At 35.9% G+C, this 21,360-nt stretch overlaps 1 protein-coding gene across 4 annotated transcripts in view; it reads left to right on the forward strand.

Moving 5' to 3' along the window:
• Positions 1–7,121: 7,121 nt before the first annotated feature.
• The window catches only part of LOC149573120 (SEC-C motif-containing protein / OTU-like cysteine protease family protein), a 92,450-nt gene continuing 78,211 nt past the window's right edge, over positions 7,122–21,360 (forward strand). For 3 of the 4 annotated variants that reach the window (XM_089814297.1, XM_089814298.1, XM_089814300.1), the window contains exon 1: positions 7,123–7,395. In XM_089814297.1, coding sequence (XP_089670423.1) covers positions 7,330–7,395 — 66 coding nt within the window. In that variant the 5' untranslated portion in view covers positions 7,123–7,329. Of the gene's footprint in view, positions 7,396–21,360 lie in introns of all 4 variants that reach the window. The other variant, XM_089814299.1, reaches the window with a different exon arrangement.

A 21,360-nucleotide genomic window follows, 5' to 3' on the forward strand; every position in this document is an offset into this window, starting at 1 on the left:
ATTCAAATTGTTTTAGATTTTATTTTAATAGGCGTTTCTTGCTAGGGGCATTTAGGCCCCTAGCATTCCAAGTAGTGATCTTCATGCTGCCTTGGGAAAGATCTTCCCCTTCCCTGGATGAGTAAGTAACTGATCTTTTGCTGCTCTTTTGCCTACCCATCAGCTTTTGTAAGCTCCTTAAGAGATTTCCTTCCTCTTTTTACTTTAACTTTACCATAATTGGGTGAGTTTTTCCCTTCTTGGTTCATTAGGATACCCAACTAATCTATATTTTAATGTGCATTTATAGCGGTTTTAGATTGTTTACCTTTTGTTTCATCTTTATCTACATTAACTAGCTCTTGCATAATTTGTTCTACCGTAATAGTCTGATCATTTAAAAAATAGTCATCTATCAAATAATCCTTGATATAACTAACCTCTTCAGAACCATCACCCTATGTTGTAAGTGATTTATGTTCTTGTCGCTGGAAAGTTATACTGTTATTTTCTCCGTCCTCGATTAATAGCAAATCCTTTTTTAGATCTTCAAAATTATAGTTGTCTCCACCTTGTTTTAATACTCACTACATAAGATCCTCTTTTTTTGATTCGTTGCTCTTATCTAAATTCTCATAATCAAATACTTGGATCAATTCTTTAGATAAAAGTTCCAAGTTTTCCTTCTCAATCTTATTTAGCATTACCATTTCCTGGTCTTCATCCCTTTCCATATCCTTATTTAAAAAGTCCTAAAAATATTGAGTTAATGTTCCTTTTCCCTTAATCTGTTCATTTTTATTTGCCTTGTACTCACATAGGTTATGATTTGGAGATTCTTTTCCTTGTAAAAAGTGTCTACCAAAATTTGGCGAACATATTTATTGCCTTGATGTTAGAGATTCTAGTTTCTCTCATAGTTTCTTCTAACTGTTGTTGTGGGGTCTCCAAATTTCCTTCCATATATTTACCTTTTCATAATTCTGAGTTTCAATAGAAAATAGTAGGTTATTTTAATCTCTTCTATGCTATTGATCATGTTACTAGGGGACTTTTTATCCTGGATCCTTGGCTCAATTTTTGATAATTTCCTTTCTCCATTTAATCCTTTTGGATTCTTGTCCTTCTTCACATTCTTTGATCTTTTTAAAAACTTTTTACTACGGATTACTGTATTTTGTCTCCTTGTGTTGGCCATATCTTGATTAGTTTCATTTATTCCTTTGTTGAGATCTTTGCAACTTATGTCATCTTGTTTAGGATGGATTTCCAAATTAGGATTGATACCTTTTGAATCCTTCAAATTTGTCAATTCAGTGGTTCCTTTATTCTTAACTGATATTGGGAGATTTTCCATTTCTATGTTTTGATATTTTTGAAAGAACTGATTAATATCAATTCTACACAACCCAAGAAGACCCTTTTAGCCAATAACTTGTCACAAGAGAAGAATAATGGAGATAGAAGAAAAGTTGCTCTCAAATGTGAAAAATGCATAAGAGATAATGAAAAAAGTACAAGGCTCAACCTTATAAAGGTGAGATAGAAACCCTAAACTAAAAAGCTAGGTTGCACATTATTAATTAAGAATTAATTAATAATGTACCTAAATGAAGCTTAAGTAACTAGAGTAATAGAAACTTATATAATTAAATCAATATGATTTAATTAATAAGCATAAATGAAAAATACTCTAATACCCCCCCTTAAGCTGAAAGTAGGAAGTAAGCTTACTTAGCAAAGCTATGAAAGCAGAAAAAAAAACAAATGGGTCCCGGAAACAAGGCCTAATCAGTTACCCAATATAAGGAAATCTCTATAAACCAAAGTAAAGGAGAAAACCCAATGGGAAAAACCCCTCTCCAAAAAGAGATGTAATGACTTCAAGAGACTCTCTCAAAGCCATAAGTACAAAGTGTGACTTCAACCCCTCCCCATGAGAGAGGGTTGAGGCTCTAAAGCCCCCCTGGAATGAAACAACCCCTGGATCAATGAACAAATCACTGTGACTCCAATGTAGAGGAGTGAAAGTTAGTGGACACTATAGAGGGAACCTCGAAAGTTGAGGAGTCATTGGAAGGCTAAGTTAATGCTCAAAGGAGTAGACACGAGGATCCTAAAAGGGAATCCCCAATGTAAGTAGTATGATAGGTGTGCTGAAACTATCATCAAAGAGGAGATGAATGTCCTCTTTAGAATCCTCAACAACTACAACTGGTGGCTCGATGAATGGAGCTGGAGGATCAAGCAGTGTTGAAGAAGAACTCTGCTAAACAGAAAAGAGCTCAAGAGGAGGTGGTAAGGTAGTTACAACAGTAGTCTCAGGAACCACACAGAGGTTCAAGAAACCTGACTATACCACATGATGCTCTCTTAAAGGAGGAGAGTCGTGCTTTGGCAAAGGTGGACCAAAGTGTGAAAAGGAGTAGAGATGGGTGGAAAGATCAACTGTCCTTGTAGCAACAATACCTCTTGTCATACTATCTTGGATGAAAGCTGAATTTGTAGTGAACTCAACTGTCTTCTCAAACCCACTATGAGAAATCTGATAGACCAAGAGAAGTTTTGTAGACAGAGATGGAACATACAACACATCGTTGAATGTGGCATCCTGAATGCATACAGTGCCTTTCCCGCAGACTGTCATAAAAATGTTATTCCTAATGATAATATGGGGAATAGGAGAAGCCTCAAAAGAAGAGAAGATCTCTTGAGAAGATGCCATATGGTGAGAAGCACCTGAATCTAGTATCCAAGGGACCTGTGAAGGGGATGTGAAAGAAGCTCGTAATGCATGACCCTTTCCAAGATCCTATCTAGCTGTAGGATTGATAGAAAAAGACTGATAAGCAGACCCTTGTGAGCTAGAAGAGGATGGAGAGGAAAGATTTCTCTTCTGAAGAAGAGCTTGCAAATTTGCTATCTATTTCTCATAACCATCAAACTTCTTCTGATAGCAAAGTGACTCATCATGTGTTCCCTTCTGACAATAGGAACATGTAAGTCTCTCAGTCTTCTGTTTCTCCTTCTTAGAAGAAGATGGTGGGCCAGTAGAGTGCTGAGAAGAGGAATCTGATATCTGCTTCAACTTTTGTGTACTTTGAGGTGGCTTGGCAATCAATGCCTGTGACTATGAACTTGTAAGAGAATCCATTTGATTGAGCTTTGATTGCTCACAAGTCAACTGGTCACAAAAGGTCTCGAAAGAGGGCATAACATGTCATGCACCTAGATCATCCATAGTGGAGTAGAAGGTAGAAGTGAAAATCTGATAAGGTCCTTGAAGCTTAGACAATATCAGGAAGATACACTCATTATCAGATTTTGTCTTTCCAGCAACCTATAACATAGATCGAAGAGACTTGAATTTCATCAAGAAATCCTCAATGCTGGTGAACAATTCAAGAATCAAGGAGGTAAACTCTGCATTTATCTGTAGAATCTTGAATTGATTCATTGTGCCAAATAAGGTTGAAAACTTGTCCCACATAGCCCTGGGTGTATTCGAACCATCCAAGTGAAACAGTAACTCCTCTAAAATATTCATTGCAATGAGGCCCATTGCCTCATCCATCTTATTACGCTGCATAAGAAGCTCATAAGGCCTCTGTAGGACTAGCTGAGCCACATTGAGACATGACCATAACCCTTTTGCCATAAATAATCTAGTCATTTGTCCTTTCCATGTATGGTAGTTGTGTGGTGTAAGGCAGGCGACATAAGAGTCTGCCATTGAGAGAAGAAGACAAAAGTAGAAGGGTCTTATTCTGAATTAAAGTATAGAAAAGAAAATGCCCCCCCCCCAAAAAAAGTAATGATATCCCTCAAATACCAAAGAAAACAACTATAGAAAGCATACAAACTAAGAAAGGAACCTAGATTTCAGATGTAGAGAAGAGGGAAACATAAGCCTCTACTTCAACACCAAAATTGGAAGCTCAAATGAACTTGAAATCAAACAAAACTAGCACCATTATCTCTGTCTTTGAACCAACTTTTCAACACTTCTTTTGGATCAGAAAAAGACCTCCGTATGCTCAAGTTATGGCCAAAAAACCAACTGTAGGTCCAAAAAAGGAGCTCTCTGGAAAATTAGAAACCCATGAAAAAATTTGACGACCGTACGACTATCATATGAAATTTTGATGACATCATCACTAACAGTGCACTGATGTGGCGGTTGACTGGGTGCTGATGTCACTGGTTGATTGGTCGCTGATGTGGCGATTGATTGGGTGCTGACATCACTGGATGACTATGCGCTGATGTGGCACCTCAAAATGCGTGCCCAAAATTGTGCCAAATTTTTTGTCAAATTTGGCGGATCTCCAAAAAACTCGCCAAAAATGGTGGATCTCACCAAAAAGCTTGCCAAAAATGGCGGATTTCAAATAAATTGGCCAAAAATGGTGGAAGAAGGAAATTAAAAAAATGCCAAAATAAATTGGCATGTGTACCCTACGTATCACTGACGGAGGTGTACCGCTCTACGTGAGTAGGTGTACGCTGATGCAGGTTGTACAATGCCTGCACAGGGTACTATACAAAGCCTGTGTCAAATCAACTTTTTCGAGAATTGATAAACACTTTTTTTCAAACGCATAGTATAGTATGGATTTAAAAAAAATAAAATTGCAATAAATAAAGTTGAAATCAAATTTTTTTAATGCAAAATTTTAAATAATAAAAAATGCTTGATTTTTTTTTAAAACCTCGGAATGTGTGTCAATGGGTAAAAAAAAATATAGATTGCTCCTATAACCAAAATAGGTCAAATTTTATAGCAAAATTCTTCGGATCAATCCTCTGAGTCCATTGGTTAGGTCTATTTTGGCTCAAAAAGCCTCCAACGAAAGTGTATCCCCAGATCAACCAAAAAACTTCTGAAAAGATCAAACCCTTGAAGCTTCAGAAATTTTTTCAAATCAAGAACAAGCAGCCACAGATCTGAGCTCTGATACCATGAAAGAATTGATTAATATCAATTCTACACAACCCAAGAAGACCCTGTTAGCCAATAACTTGTCACAAGAGAAGAATAATGGAGACAAAAGAAAAGTTGCTCTCAAATGTGAAAAATGCATAAGAGATAATGAAAAAAGTACAAGGTTCAACCTTATAAAGGTGAGATAGAAACCCTAAACTAAAAAGCTAGGTTGCACATTATTAATTAAGAATTAATTAATAATGTACCTAAATGAAGCTTAAGTAATTAGATTAATAAAAAATTATATAATTAAATCAATATGATTTAATTAATAAGCATAAACGAAAAATACTCTAATAATTTTCCCTTTTTGTCTTCTTGTGTTAGCTTAAGTGCTTTCTTCTGATCTTTCTTGGGTGAATGTGGAGGACTAATGCTATCCTTTGTAGGAGGGCTTGACTTAGCTGTCTTGCCTTTTCCCACTACTCCAATCTCTAGCTCTGAGCCTACTTTCTCTGCTGTGTCCTGAGGAATCTTCATATTGCCTTGCTCAAATATGGATTCCTTTTGATAAAATCTTTGACTTCTTATGTTCATCATGGGGAAAGTAGCAAGAAGATCCGTAGTAGGTTGTAACTTTTTGAAGATGATTTTCCTCTCATCATCTAGTCTAATAATTTCTGAGATTTTACCTTCACATCTCTTAAGTTTGGTTTATAGAGAGATATGTTGGTTATTACTTTGATGGGATTGAAATTCATGTTATTAGCCTTACATTTAATTAAAAGTTTGATGTTATTGCAAAATTTAAAAGAGGCATCCAATCCAATCAAGTCTCCAATTGAAAGACCTATTTTCCTGATGATTTCTATTTGCATTAGTTCTAGTGGGATGGAATGAAGGGAGATCCAGGTGGGTATCAAGAAATTTAAACTATCAAGTCCTTACAATCTGGAAACCACTCAAAGAATTTAACCACATATCCTTTAAAGAAACAATCAGAAACATAAACGAAGTCTTTTTTGACATACTCATCACTACAATGAATGTATAATAGTTTATTAGAATGGTGAGAGATACTTACCTGATTTTTGCAAAACTCCTCAAGCCAAGTAATGAAATTGTATATTTCTGATCTAGGCCCATTCCATAATGCAAATACACCAACATTTAGACACTCCTACCATCGATTTTCACTATCTTGATTACTAATAATAAGAATCTTTGCTTTAGATTTGACTGAATTAGGGGTGATAGGCGAGAGGGGCGGGGAAATAGGATGAGAAGGGGATTTGGAGTCTGAAATCCTTCGATGTGGTGGGATATAAGTTTTGGGAGTGGAAGGGGAATGATTGATACTTGAGTTCTCAATCTTCCAAGGATGACTCTTATGGAGGGAAACAAGATCCCCATAGGAATATGCTAAAAAACCTATCTGTTGAGCATACAAGAAATTTTTATTATTATCTGCATATTTAGTAAGATTGAAAAAGTGGATTTGTTTGTCAAGACTTAATGCAGAGAGGATTAGAGGGCAGGGATCTCTATCCACAATATGAGATACAACCACATGTTTACTAGATTTGTTTTGGGCTTGGGAAAGAGGAGCTGAAGAGACCTAATGTGGGTGCCATTCAGTTCAACTACTAAAGTTACCATTTGGTATTGCCAAAATCTGTCACCCTGTCCTTTCATCATTATTTGCCAGGTTTGCTACTAAGATAGACCCCAATTTGTGATTGTTTTGTTGTTTATCATGTAGTTCGAGACCACAAGTTTTGTTTAAGATAGCAAACAGATTTGACGTTTTTACAACAAAATTGAGCTTTGCAGGGACCTTATTGGAGGATGGATCTACATTAGAGAATTTCCTTGCCTTATCCTGTCTATCGCTAGGGTTTTGGGATGCTTGAACTAGTGTACATTTTGCCGAAAACCTTAAATTTTTTGGTTGTCAACTTTGACTTCTTTGCTGTACATCTTTATTCGTAATGATCATATTTCTCGCTTTTTCGCAATCTGCTCTACTTACTTTTTTTTTTTATTAGTTTAATTTTTGAACTTAAAAAAAAATCTAGTTATTATTATTATTATTAAAATCAAGGATTTATTTTATAAAAAATAAAAAAACGACATAGTTTTTAAAAATTATTTGTTCACTATTGGAATTAATGAAACATCTTTCTAGATATACAACTAATTTGTATGATATAACGAAGTAATTGAATTGCGACGTTTAACTGAAATGGCAGAGGAATGGGACACCGGTACACACAGAAAATTACGGGGAAAGGAAAAATCTTCCTGGAATTTTCTGGTGCACCCGTGTCTTCAAAGCCGAAGCGAGTTTAAATTTACAGTGTCAAATACTCTCGGGCGGAGGAAAACGCTGGCATAACAACGTCAGGGTTTCGCCATCGATTATGGGCAAGGGCAATCCCAAGCCAAAGCTTAAGCGCGCCAAATCAAATTCGAAAACTCCATCAACGGTATTTTTTTTTGCAATAATCTTAGTAGTACGAATCCCTCTGTGGCGCTCTTCTGTATTATTAGAAGGTGACAATATTCATAAAATCATGGACACTATTTTTCACCATATTGATATAAATCAATTTGGTCAAAAATGTTAACTGAGAAGTAACCTGTATATAATTCCCAGCGAGGAAGGAAGTATGTGATCACAGACAGAGCGAAAAATCGCTGTTTCAGAGCTCACTATATAAGAAATATCATGTTTCTAATCCATAGAAGATTAAGAAGAAAAACCATTATGGTTTTGTAGCATCAAGACATAATTTGCGTTTCAATTTTACTCAGAGTGATCTGTAGTTATGGCATAGTTGCCGATGGAGGAAGAATTCAGTTGTCCTATTATGCAGAGCATGTGTAGGTTAGGGTATTTGCAAAACTATATTAATGATTCAGTTACAATTCCTTCTGCAAACTCCTACATTCTTTTTCTGGTATGACTCATAGCTTGTTTTTCCTCGTTAAATTTTTTTTGTTCAACGGTATTTGATTTGATTAGTCGCTGGTGTATGGATCTTAAACCTCCCTCTGTAAAATGAAAACGGTACAATATGTGTATCCAGTGAGCATCCAATGAATCAATGCAACAGTTTTAAAGAGAATGGAAAACAGTACACAAAATAAGTTGAAGATAAAATGCTGAAAAATTTAAGATTGGGACACCTGCAAACCCAATAATCACCATGAAGTTGACTGAAAATACGTAAGAGGTCACAAATGATGGATCTTTGTATTAGACATTATATCAAATGGCTGAAAGATTCATAGCTTAGATTCTAGAGTATTAGACACTGTAGTAGTTGTGTAACTATAGCAAGTATGACACTGTAGCATGCCTCTAGAAGTAACATAAAATCGTCATCCGAGTATCTTGAACTTCACACCACAAAAACTAGGGCATTGATCAGTGCAGCACAATGTGAATTCTGAAATGAATCCACCAAAGATGGAATCTGTTTTTCTTCCAATCCCAAGGGTTTCTGTCCTAGGGTGTAATGTCCCCTTTCTGGGACATTAGAAAAGTTAGACATATTTATATAATATTAAAATTGACTTGGAGAGCGTGGACTCAAATTATAAAAGGTCAATTAATATTATAAAGTGGGCTAAAAAGGACAAGGAGAGATAAGATGAAAAGCTAGGAAGGGAGTCAAAGAGTCACAACTATGAAGATAAAAGGAGAAGAGACTCATTCATTGGGTATGCTTGGTTTTATGATTCAGATTTCAGTTTCTCTTGTGAGAGTTATTTAGAAAGCTTCAGCTTTCAACCAGTGTGAGGATGTAACCCCTCATGCCGACAAATAGTGGACTCAAACCCATTGTCCGTGGAGATATCATTTCAGGTGTCTCGTATGCGCTTACAGGTTCTTCTCTAGTGTTTCAATCTGCCTGTAAAACTGTGTTTAAGATTGGATTTTGAATGCTGGTTATTGTATTGCTGTTGTATAATGCAATAACATGTTTTAAGGAGTTGTATGAGAGTTTATTGGTTTTATACAGTTGGCTTGTAACACATTTTCATATGCTTGAATCCTGATTATTGTTTTGAGAAAGAACGGGTTAATATCTATTGGAAAATCAACTGGTTTCTTTGTTGTTTTGTAATATATCTGCCTATGTTTAAATGTTGATTATATGTTTAAAAAGACGAATTGGGTTAATATCCGTTTGGGATATTTTAGTGGTATCAGAGCTGGTTTTCCTGTCAGTCTATGAGATTGTTACCAAAGACAAATGTATAAAGTTTGTTATTAGAATTATCAATGTGTTTGCATTCAAAATATTGGTAAGAAATAGAGGTGATTTTATACAGTACCTCTTCACAGCCTCCTTGAAATCTGATTTTTGTTTTGTTCTATTTGATAGTCATCTAGAAGATGGCTTCTTTTTTTTGGAGGGGGGAATAAATGTAGTACGTAATAAAGTAATGTTGTAATTAGAACTAGTTGAGCTTTGTCGGGTTGGGTTCTGTTGATTTTCCCAACCAACCAACCATTATATAAGAACTTTGGAATATGGATGATGTACTCATATTTTTGGTAGTCAATAATCTTTTCTTACAGGAGGTTGGTTGAAGTCTGCAAAGGTGCAACGACAACTATTTTGGTGATATTCATTGTTTAGGGAAAGAATACATTAATGCCTGCGACGAGTATCTGAAGTGAGCATGGGTTCAAAAATATGGGTGGAGACTATAGAAAACAATATTTAATTTGGTGAAAATGGGGGGACCGTAAATCTTTAGATAAGAAAGGACTTGAGCCACAAACTATGTGGGAAGGATTATACAAACCTAATTCCAATTATTTGGGATTGAATAGTAATAAAGTGGCTGGAGGCAATAGTGTAAGTAGTGATTTGTCCCAAATCTGAAGGGTATTATTGATGACTCATTGGAGGTAATAGTAAAGAGAGCCTAGGAGGATAAAGGAGACATTACGGAAGCTACAGGTTGGAGCTAAGTGTATGACAGTGAGACCAAGGTGCAAAGGTTGAGAGTGATTGTGGGAGACTTCCAAGTGGACTACCAGTGTCTTTATTCGGTAGCAACATAAGTATTATCTCCTTCAGCAACACAAGTCTTCTCTTCTCCAATAGACAACATTATCTAATGGTTGAAATTAGTCTTAGTTGTGCACGATTTTCAATGAAATAATTGGAAGGCAACATGATATCCTTGGAGACTTACGACCTATAGCAGAGAATAAGCAGTTGTAGCAAATGGCTTCGTGAATTGAATCTTATTCAGTGTGGATAATAAGGAATAACATGTTAGTATCAATATAAATCTCCTTGGATTTGGCAGATAGATAGGATACAGGCAGTTGAGGGACATCTTCCTGTGACTGAAAAGCAAGTGATCACTCCTACCAATTCTGTCTACACAAGGGTTGATTTCTGCAAAAAGTTGTGTGGAGTGTCAATTATTTGTAGTGGGGAAAGCATGGAAAATGCATTACGTGCATGTTGTAAAGGAATCAAAATCGAAAAAATTTAATCCATCGTGATGGAGACAATGGTAAACAAGCTATTGAATTTCTAATACAGAAAGGTGTGCCAGAATCTCATTTCTGCCCCTGAAGGTATTCACTGTGTTGGAAACGGTTTCCAAGGCTCAAAATTGTAACTTTTGAAATTGATTTAACATTGAATGAAGAGGATGTAAGTGAACAAACACGTGGTCAAAAAAGCTGGGTATAATTGATGAAGGAATTTTTAGGTCTGTATATTCATTGAGCACGTGTTTAGAGCACACATCTACGGTTGTTGGGGATAGGAGCCGTCAACACGTCTGGAAATAACGACCTTTCAGTGGTAACAACCCTTCAGTAGTGGCATTCGAAGTCACTTGACATTTGTGTGCGTTACTAGCAGAATTGTCATCTAATGAATGGGATATTTTAGTAAGATTATGTCCCTAACAACACATTAAGGGAACATCTAGATGGTCAACAAGGAACATTCTTGGACTTGGCAACATGCTTGGATATAGCTATTAATGTTTCTCATGTTCTCACATACCTCCACCTATATGTAGACCAGCCAATAATTCATCGAAATATAAAATCATCAAACATTCTCTTGACTGAAAATTTTAGGGCAAAGGTGGCTGACTTTGGCTTTTCCAGAATTGGACTGTCAGAAGAAAATGAAACTCATGTTTCAACGCAAGTTAAAGGAACAACAAGTTACCTTGATCCTGAGTATTTGAAGACGTACCGGCTAATGTAGAAACTTTATGAAGACTCAATTGAAACAACTACGCGATAAAGAAACAAGTAATGATTGCCATTAACACTAGCCATACAGAATAAAAGACCAGACACATGTGGCAGAAGCTCTTCATATATCAAAAATACATAGGAGCATCAGGTTTTGATAAATATGAATTAAAAAATAAAAATATTCTACAACGATTATATTACTTGTGATTAGGGTGAACGATAGCATGTTAGGCACCAAATTGATTGTCTTTGGCGTATCTATAGATCTGACAGTAAGGAGTTTGTATTTATATAAGACAGGTCTGGAATTGGTGGTTGGCATGAGACTCGTAGGTAGTCCATCCATATATCACAAATTTGGCCATTCCTCGCCAAGTGTTGGATATCAGTCCTAGCAAAATCGATTTGGAGAGTTATGAGAAATAGAAGTTACATGGGAGATTAAATCTAGAATAATGCAATCATCTTGTGCAAGGTTATTCTAATCTGTGATTATGTAGACTCAGGATAAGTGGAAGACCAACAGTGATAACAGTGCTGATTTGAGGAAAGAAGCCTAAGATTGTAATCAATTGGAGATGCATTGCATATAGATAATTTCTTTGAGAGAAAATTTTGTGTTATTGATTTCAGGTTGCTTAATTCTAAGTTGGTGTTGCTCTTGTTTGCCGGTGGAAAAAGGTGAATCACTACTTACCTACCTCGAAAACTCATTGCATTTGCTTTTATTAAATCTTTCAACTTGGGTATGTAGTACACTTGTTAAGCCTAAAGTTTTGCTTCAAGGCAATGTTGTAATCTATTTTGCTGCCAACCCAGTGATTGCTTGTAAAGGGGCATTTGAGTTTTCCAATTTGAGGCTAACCATCAGGCAATACCATTAAGTGTTTTAGTCACTACTAGACTATAGTTGGATAGATACTATCAGGTTTGAGAAGTTGAGAGCTATCTGGATTTTAAGGAAATCATAAGAAGCAGATCAAACTGCCTAGATTACAAACTTGAAAAGTATTATGAAACTACAACAACAATTAGCCCAGAATTTTGAACTTGACATGAGAGTAGAAATACTCGACATGTATAAGGAATATAACAAATTCCCATGAAAAGTTCAGAAAGACCTACCTTTTATTGACTATGTAAACATCCATCCTAGGCAAAAAACAAGAATGATGTGGCAAAGAAGAAGTATTTGGAATTGGTCCAGGATTTCCTTGCAAAAGACTAGTGCAAAAATGTGTATGAAGAATTTCCAGCAAACCAAAATCATCTAATAAAGGGGCTTAAAAAGGAAGAGCAGTCAACTACCATTAATTTGCAAGTTTCGACATTGGTGATTTGGAGGTTAGCTTTGACAAGCAGGTTGATGAGGTTGGTTGCACACGAGGTAATAGCAGGTTGGAATCTTGGTATGATGAACCATATATTTTTGATGACCAGGACATGAATTTAGAGGAACAATCTAAGATGACACTGCAAGACGATGAATAGCTTCAACATGACAATAACAAAATGCATATCTTAAAGAACCGTTTGAAGGTTAGTGAAGACATGGTTGTGGCATCTTTGGTACGTTATGACGGCACTCACAAGGCAGTTGAAGATCTCTACAAGAAGGCTCAAAGGGAAGTGGAAGGAGATTGGCCTGTTGCTGATTTGCAAGTGGTCAAAATAGCTCTTGAAATTATGAAATCAAATTATTTATGTTTGCTTTCCGATAGGGATTATATTCTTAAGGTTGCTGAAATATATGCTGATTTGTTGAATAGAGAAAAGAATGAGATTAAGAAGCTCAATGGGGAGCTTAAGTATGCTTGTGAGGCATTGAACGATACTCAATTTTCTCTTCAGGAAGCAGAAAATCAGATCAGGATCACGAACAATTTTCGGGAAGATGAGGGTAAAGAGAGACGAGAGTTTTTCCAAGAAGTAATTGAGGGACTTGATAGCATTCAACAAACTTATGACTTGCACAGTTGTCCCCAGAGACCAAGTATGAAAGTTTTAGATCACATTCAACTTATAGACAACCCCATGTTTGAGGTGGATGCTGATTGGACTTCTGATAATCCCCTTTTTGAGATAAATGAGGGAACTCCTCTTGATTGTCATGAAGATGATTTTGATTTTAGGATATGGAATCCTGGTACGGTTCCTAGCAGTGAATCTTGGTCACAAGATGGGAATAGTGATTTGACTGTTGTCGCTTGTCATTGGATCAGTCCAAATATGGTTTCCGATTTCACCCCATACAGGAGTTGGATGGATTTCCTACATCAACCATTGGATAGATCTTGGTGGAGTACTGATGAGAGCTATGTTTCAATCATAGAGAATAGTTTTTCAGCTTCGTACTTACTCATAGCACCTATGTACTTGGGGGTTCTCCAGATTTATGACGATGGTATGGTTTTTGATGTGCCCATGATGTTAGTTTCAGCTTTTGAGTAGCTCGTTTCTTATATCATCTATTTTAGTCGGGTTGTCACTATATACTGGGTTATACATAGCCTCTTAATACATTTCTACCTCATTATATCAGCTGGTCATGACAACAGGGTTTGGGACTCAGGTGTTGACCGAATGTATTTATGGCTTGTTGAGGATGTTGTTGTAGTTCTACTCAGTTTGAGACTGGATGCGAGGATAATTAGAGTTGTACAGTCTATATGTGCAACGATATTTCATAGATTTATATGGGATCCAGGGATCCAGTTGATGGATGGGTTGCAAAGTGACACCTTGCTTTGTAGTGTGGCCGGATTTGTTTTCAGATTGGGTTGCGGAGCTACCTGCAGATTCGTATGGGATCTTGGTACTAGTTGCTTGAGGAAAAGCAATTTCAAGGAGGGGAGATTTGTAATGTCCCCTTTTTGGGACATTAGAAAAGTTAAAGACATTTATATAATATTAAAATTGACTTGGAGAGCGTTGACTCAAACTATAAAAGGAGAATTTAATATTATAGAGTGAGCCAAAAAGGACAAGGAGAGATAAGATGAAAAGCCAGGAAGGGAGTTGAAGAGTTGTAACTGTGAAGATACAAGGAGAAGAGACTCATTCATTGGGTATGCTTGGTTTTATGATTCAGATTTCAGTTTCTCTCTTGAGAGAGTTATTCGAAAAGCTTCAACTTTGAGCTAGTGTGAGGACGTAGCCCCTCGTGCCGGCAGACAGTGGATGCAAACCCATTGTCCGTGGAGACATCATTTCAAGTGTCTTGTATGCGCTTACAAGTTCTTCTCTAGTGTTCCAATCTGACTGTCAAACTGTGTTTAAGATTGGATTTTGAATGCTGGTTATTGTATTGCTGTTGTGTAATGCCATGACACGTTTTAAGGAGTTGAATGAGAGTTTACTGGTTTTATACTGTTGGTTTGTAACGCATCTTCATATGCTTGAATCTTGATTATTGTTTTGATAAAGAACGGATTAATATCTATTGGAAAATCAATTGGTTTCTTTGTTGTTTTGTAATATATCTGCCTATGTTTAAGTGCTGATTATATGTTTAGGAAGATGAATTGGGTTATATGCGTTTGGGATATTTCATAGGGCATGTTGAACTGAAAGCCAAAAGCTCTCAAGCTCTTCAAGAGAAAATAGTAAAAAGCACACATACCTTGAATGAAATTCTCATTGCTTTTTATAGCCCACTTAGAAACCATAATTTTACCTCTGCTTTGCCTCTTGATCCTTCCTTTTCCTTTGTCTTTTGATTTCTCCTCTCTTTTAATTTAATATGAACTTAGGGAACTACTAATAAAGTGACATCTATGTCATTTTATTAAGTAAAGTAAATAATATTACCCTTATGATTTACTTTTGATGGATAATATTAGATAATTAAATTAATTATATTCACAACCTTATTAAATATTAGTATTCCAAGGTACATTATAAGGGACATTACAGTCCTCTGTTTCCAGAGATTGTTCGTCCTCAAGCAATCAGAACCTTTTTAATGAAATCAAGATCCCATTTTTAAGCTTGTAGAATGCTTCACCATATATTTGTTGTACAAGTCTGATACATATGAAGCCGAAAACTCTATTAATTTCTTTTATACTGTGAAACAATCCACTGTAATATGATCCACGTATCATAGAAATTCTCGATCCCAAGGCCAAAACAAAAGTTCCTCAAAATTCCACTGCTTGATGACATCTGCCAAAGGTCTTTTTATTTTCCATGCATTCAAACATGGTGAGCATCCTGTAGAAGCAAACTTGGAGTTCTACAAGTTACAAATCCCCCTTCTGGAAGAGAATGTGCCTCTTTCCATTGAGATGAATGTAATCATTTAAACCAGCCATCCTTCAATTTCTTGTGTACCATTGAGGACATGATTAAATCATCTATATGAGAGCTAAAAGAAAATTGGTATGCATACCTTAAAATGCAATCAATGTGAAATGCATTGGTTGGATCTATTGCAATTTTCTGAGCAATCAACAAGTTTCCATAACTTTTTAATCTCATCACATGAATCAGCAGATGTGTAATGAATCAAATCATGAAAAGATAATTTTATATAATCTGCCATATGAATCAAATCATGAAAAGACAATTATATATAAAAAATGGAAGGTCTTTCACGATGCATGTTCTAACCACCAAACCAAACTATATTGAATGATTTCCCCAAGAGCTTTAAACTTGATGTTTATCCATGATAGTTAAGCTTCTGCAATCATTAGGCAATTTCTCTTATTGCTTCTTATTCCCACTCTGTTTCTGCTGCTCCACTCACATACAATTACAAGCAGTTAATCTGCTATCACATGAAGCAAACCTGTCAGCCATGTGTAATCTTGTATCTCCTATCTTCAATTAATCAAGCTCACTCCATTTAGAATGAGAAAAAATGCCAAACATGCTTGCATGCAAATTCTCAAGGCTGTTGGACTGGATAACAACAATATGAACTGTGAAAGTCTGATTCCTAACCACCTCACGAATGCATATTCTCTTAGAAATTTGGAATATATTATTGACATTCAATTCCCAAATGTTATAGTGATTATCTCATGCATACCAAACGATACAATTAGCTGTTATCATTGCTGCAGTATTTATTGTTTATTTCTTAAATCCACTATCCAGGTAAATAGATCAGATCTAAATTTACACTACAAGATTTATTTAATGAAATAAAGCAGCAGAAAACTAGGAAAGAAAAACACAATCATACACCATCCATATGCTCTTCAATAAGTTTATCATTCAAAATAACTTCGGAACTTACAAGACCTCCCAGTATATGCGAAAATGGCTCTGAAACAAGTTACAAACAAAACGACAAATCTGGGATATACTTGGTATTGCTACCTTCTCCTTTGCTGTTAACTGCTGTAAACTTTCTCCTTTCTGCCCTGCTAAAATTCACAAAATTTCTTCTCTGATTTTCTCTCTCATTCTCTCAATGTCCTTTGTGAGAAAGATAATTGAATTCTATTTGGACCCTTAGCTTCCTTTTGTAACAGCAGTTGGGAAAGTAGTCCTACTTGAAGCCAACTTCCATAAAGTAGAGTCTTGACTTCTACTTGAACTCTTCTTCTCAGGTGACTACTTTAATTAGTTAGGTGGATAAAGTAGAGTCCTACTTGAAATCTACTTTCTCAAAGTAGAGTCCTACTTGAACTCTACTTCCTCCAAGTAGAGTCTCACTTGAACTCGACTTCTAACTTACCTTACTGAGCTACAATTATCAACATTTAGAAATCTCATTATCAGAATCATAGGACAGCCTTAAACAGTAAAGTGTAAGATGTAGACAAAAGTACCAAAATTGAAAATCCCTTCACAAATTGCAGCACATTTCAATCAGGATGACCACTGCCTTTGGAAAACCATGCATTATCAAATTGCATTGTCTTAGTTATAGGTTATCTCTTAGTTTGCATAATCAGTTCTATAATACCATGACTCCCATGCTGATTCAAACTTCTTGCTATATCCATGTTGGTAAAAAAATTACGTACCATATGCTCGTTAATGTGAAAACAAAGTCACACCTTGTGGGTAACTGGAAATGATAAACACATCCACAAATTTAGGCATAGAATTTTGAACTAGGTGTTCCTTTTTTCAAAATTATCTGCATTAATAATATCCTTCATCTCATGACAAATCAAAGCATGTATAGGTAAAGGATTGCTGTCCACAATCATAAAATCAGCTTTTTCTTCACACCTTTCATTGGTGACATCATAAATCTCATGTCTTTTCTTCTAATTTTGGTTGATCATCACTGGATGCTGATCTACCAAGAGTACCACTATGAAATGTTTTTGTAAAACCTGTTATATCAGCAATCCCATGGCTGAAACTTGCATCTTCATGTGAAGGTTGATCCTCCAAGTTCCAAAGTATAGATTCTTGATTTTGTTGGAGATTGTAGTTGTGATAGAGAGCTTTATCTTTAGAAATATGGACATTATAATCATTATGGTCACCTTCATCTGAAGACAACACTTATGATTGAATTGTAATATTAAATATAACGAGACGTGTTGAGGCATGAAAATACGAAGAGCTGTATTTGAAAATAAAGAATTATGTTTTGTGAAATGAAGAGACCCTTGATTGTAATATGAAGAGTCTCTCTATGTGCTATATATATCACATCATGCGAAAGACATTGTATACTTAAAACATTTTATGATTAATAAAGTGATATTTTGTTTTTTGGCTGGGTTTTTCCCTTCAATATTGGAAGGGTTTTTCCTTAGGGTAATTTGTGTGTTTCTTGTATCTATTTCTGGTTATTCCTTATTGCTGTTTATCTTATATTTCTGGGTAATTATCCAACATGGTATTAGAGCCAAGTTTATTACAACAATATAGAATTTTGTTATTCTGAGAATTGGGACTTTCCGCATTTCTTCTTGTTTCTAGTGCATGTTTTTGTGTCATTCTTGGAGATTATTTTATTCACTTTCTAGCTGAGTTTGCCCTATTCTTGAATCAAATATTGAAACCCAACTTCAAATTGCTCGGATAGTCAATTTTGCGATGATCTATTTTTTGTCTTAAAGGATAACATTGTTAGCTTTGTTAGGTTTGGTAATGCTTTCTTGGCATCATGAGTTCCTTAATTTTTGTTTTTATCCCTCCATTTTTGATGCTGTTGGCATTTGTTTTTTTCGTTCATGCAATCTTCATGGAACTTCATAACAATCTTTTTAAGAGCTATTATTGTCTCTTGAGATTTGTCAAGACCTTGTAGCGTTGAATGAATTCATTTGACTTTAACTTGCAAAAGTAGCAATAATGTTAGCAAATGTGTGAAAGAATTTGATCCAAGTGTGCCTGTGGAGAAAGCGGTGTCAGCTCCGAGCTCATGGTACACTAATCGGGTTTGATTCCTCTCATCAACGGGTTGGAGATTTGAAGGTAGGTTGAAAGGTTTGTTTTGGTGGGCTCTGATTGAGGAAAGATGGACTCTCGCCTTCGATCAAGTGGAAGACTATTGTTGGTTTTAGGAGTATCAAGTCTTCAGCCGCAACTTTACTCTCACGAGGGAGATCTTTTGCTACAAAAGCTGATTGAAGCGGACTTTGAATTTGGCGTCACGAGAAGATGTCCAATTGAAAATCATCAAAGATCATTTGATGATGCCTAGGAAAACATAGTTATGAGGGAAACCATTGAAGATCATTTGATGATTTCCCTGTCTATCAGTTAGAAAAACTTTGCTGCCTCTGTGTTGAGCTTTGTCTTCTGTGTTGTCGGATTGGACTCATGCCTATGGTTGCAAAACTAGGTCATCTTTCTATCTTTGGCACTAATATCCATGTGGTGCAAATTATGAGAGTATGGAGAAATTTTGCATCCAATAGCCAAAGACTCCTATCTCCACTGACAAGATGTAGAATGGACTGTAGGATAAGTTTGGAAGCGGTTACGAACATGTATTGACACATATTGCTTAGTATTTTTTGTCATATATTTAGCTAGAGACACTCCCTCTAAATTGCACGTGGAATGTGGAAGATGAAAGGGCATGCGAGTTGAATGGTTGAACACCACAGAGATTTGCAGTTTCATAGAGATTTGCAGTTTCATGGATGTATTGATTGTAGAAGATAGATTTGTCAAAAAGACCTTAGAAATTTCAAAACAAAGATGAGACATGCCTTCTATTTGATAGAATGCTTTAAAGGAATCAAAATGTATGCACTATGTAGAATCATAGACAAAGTTCCTAAATTTTTGACAGAGTGCCTTGTAAAGATGTCGTTTGAAGCAATTAAGTGAGGTGATTTCTATATGTTATGTTAAAGTGGAAACTCTTAGGTTTGGGTTTGAAGAGCGATGAGTTTGTTGACAAGGTTTCAAAGATTTTTAAAGGTTCCTATCTCTAAAGATTCTTATCAAGTGTATGGAGACCAAAGAGCCTGGCTCCCATCTGGCTTCCACGATTACCACAAAGGAGTTCTCTATAAGCCTTGTACATACATTGTTTATCTTCTTAGGGGATGAGTATTGCCATGCATGCTGTGAATATGCAATTACATGAATGTGAATGGAGACTAGACTACATAAAGATAAGTATTTTATGTATTGAGTATAATTTTTATATAGTTGGTAATAGTGTTTTCTTTTAGTATTCATCTCTATATATGATAGATTGTGTCATGTCCCCTCTTTAGTCTGACTAACAGAGTTATGTGAGTTAGCCTATCATGGGGGTCTCGTAGGATAGCAGTTGTTGATAGAGACTCATATAAGATATTCAGTGATCGGGCTTGACTTTACAGGTAGTTGGGAGCTAGTTGGGTGCAACTCCTTGATTTTAGGGGGTATCCCTACATTTTAGGAGGATGTGGCAGTTTCTAGATGTGAGGTTCCACAGGACCATTCCATGGTTTCAGTTTCAGGATGACAGGGTGTGTTCCCTAGTTTTTAGGAGAATCCCTAGATTATAGGGAAGGGACTGCCAATTGATCCATCTCTTCCGGTATTAGTTACCGACAAGTGACATTTGGTTGGTTTGGGCTTTCAGAGGCAAAATGGGGAATATTTTAATATATTTAAATATTTCCTAAGTTAGCATTTAAATAATTTATAATAAGGCTATTTATATAGCCATTTTGGAGTAATAAGGGGAATATGGCTTCGTTTGATCAGATGTGCCCTTGTGTTATAGCGCGTTGGAAAGGTCTTGAATTATTATAAACTATTTTCACTATTTGGAGACTTTTTGGCGCTATGAGTTTGACATTTTAATAATGTTTTTCCTATAGCTTGGATGCCTTTATTTAGGAAAATGTTATTTTATTATAAAGTGCAAAGTGTAATTCTCATATAGGGTTCGATCTGCACTTGGGAGGAGTTATAATGAAATGAAGACCTAATTGTTCATTATCTTTTGACATTTTGAAACTTATGAATTGTGAAATTGCTCTGGAAGGGCGATTTTGTGGCTTGGGACGCAAACCTCAGCAGGTCTTGGTGATTGGAGTTGTATTTCATTACATTCAGATTGATAGAGGAGGTGGTTGATTTATCTTGGCATTATCATTTGAGTGGAGTAGGGCACTTGTAGCTGGGCGGCCAGCTTTTGGCAACATGCACTTCATTGCAGCAGCTCACGTGGGGGTTGGAGAAGGTCTTTTCTTCATCATTGGACGCCATTGCTTCCCTTTGGCATTGGACAGTTCATTGCAACAATTTCTTTAGGGATGAATCATTCTCAGACCATTCCCCTGTAGCTGGTGTTGATCTCTATTTAAGACAATATTGTATATTGGTAGTGATCTCTTTGAAGTGAATATATTAGATTGCTGGTTAGTTTAGGTATGTACTATTTCAGAATTCAGTAATGATAAAATTTGCAGCATATGTTTACATTTCTTAAGTGCTATTTATTTCCTATTTGTTATGCAATTATTTTATTTCCAAAAAACTCCTATTAAGTTTATAACAGTGATATCATACTGGTCTGAGAGTGCAGAACACACCGTAGTCTTCTTCCTTTTAACACCATTTAAGGCATTATATATCCTACACTTCATGAAAGGATGGGCGGCGATTCTTGGTATATGTTAATGTTTAACACTAACTATAACTTAACAGTTTTGTTAGTTAAATGTTTAATTATCTCCATTGGTTGCCGTTTCTGGAAGTGGAGTATGAGCCGACCTAGAGAGAGTCATGTCCCTTTGAGAGACATGCCCTTTGGTCATGTATA

Source organism: Cupressus sempervirens, chromosome 2 (genome assembly GCF_028749045.1).
Source record: "Cupressus sempervirens isolate cs-2001-9-10 chromosome 2, ASM2874904v1, whole genome shotgun sequence".
Taxonomy (NCBI): domain Eukaryota; kingdom Viridiplantae; phylum Streptophyta; class Pinopsida; order Cupressales; family Cupressaceae; genus Cupressus; species Cupressus sempervirens.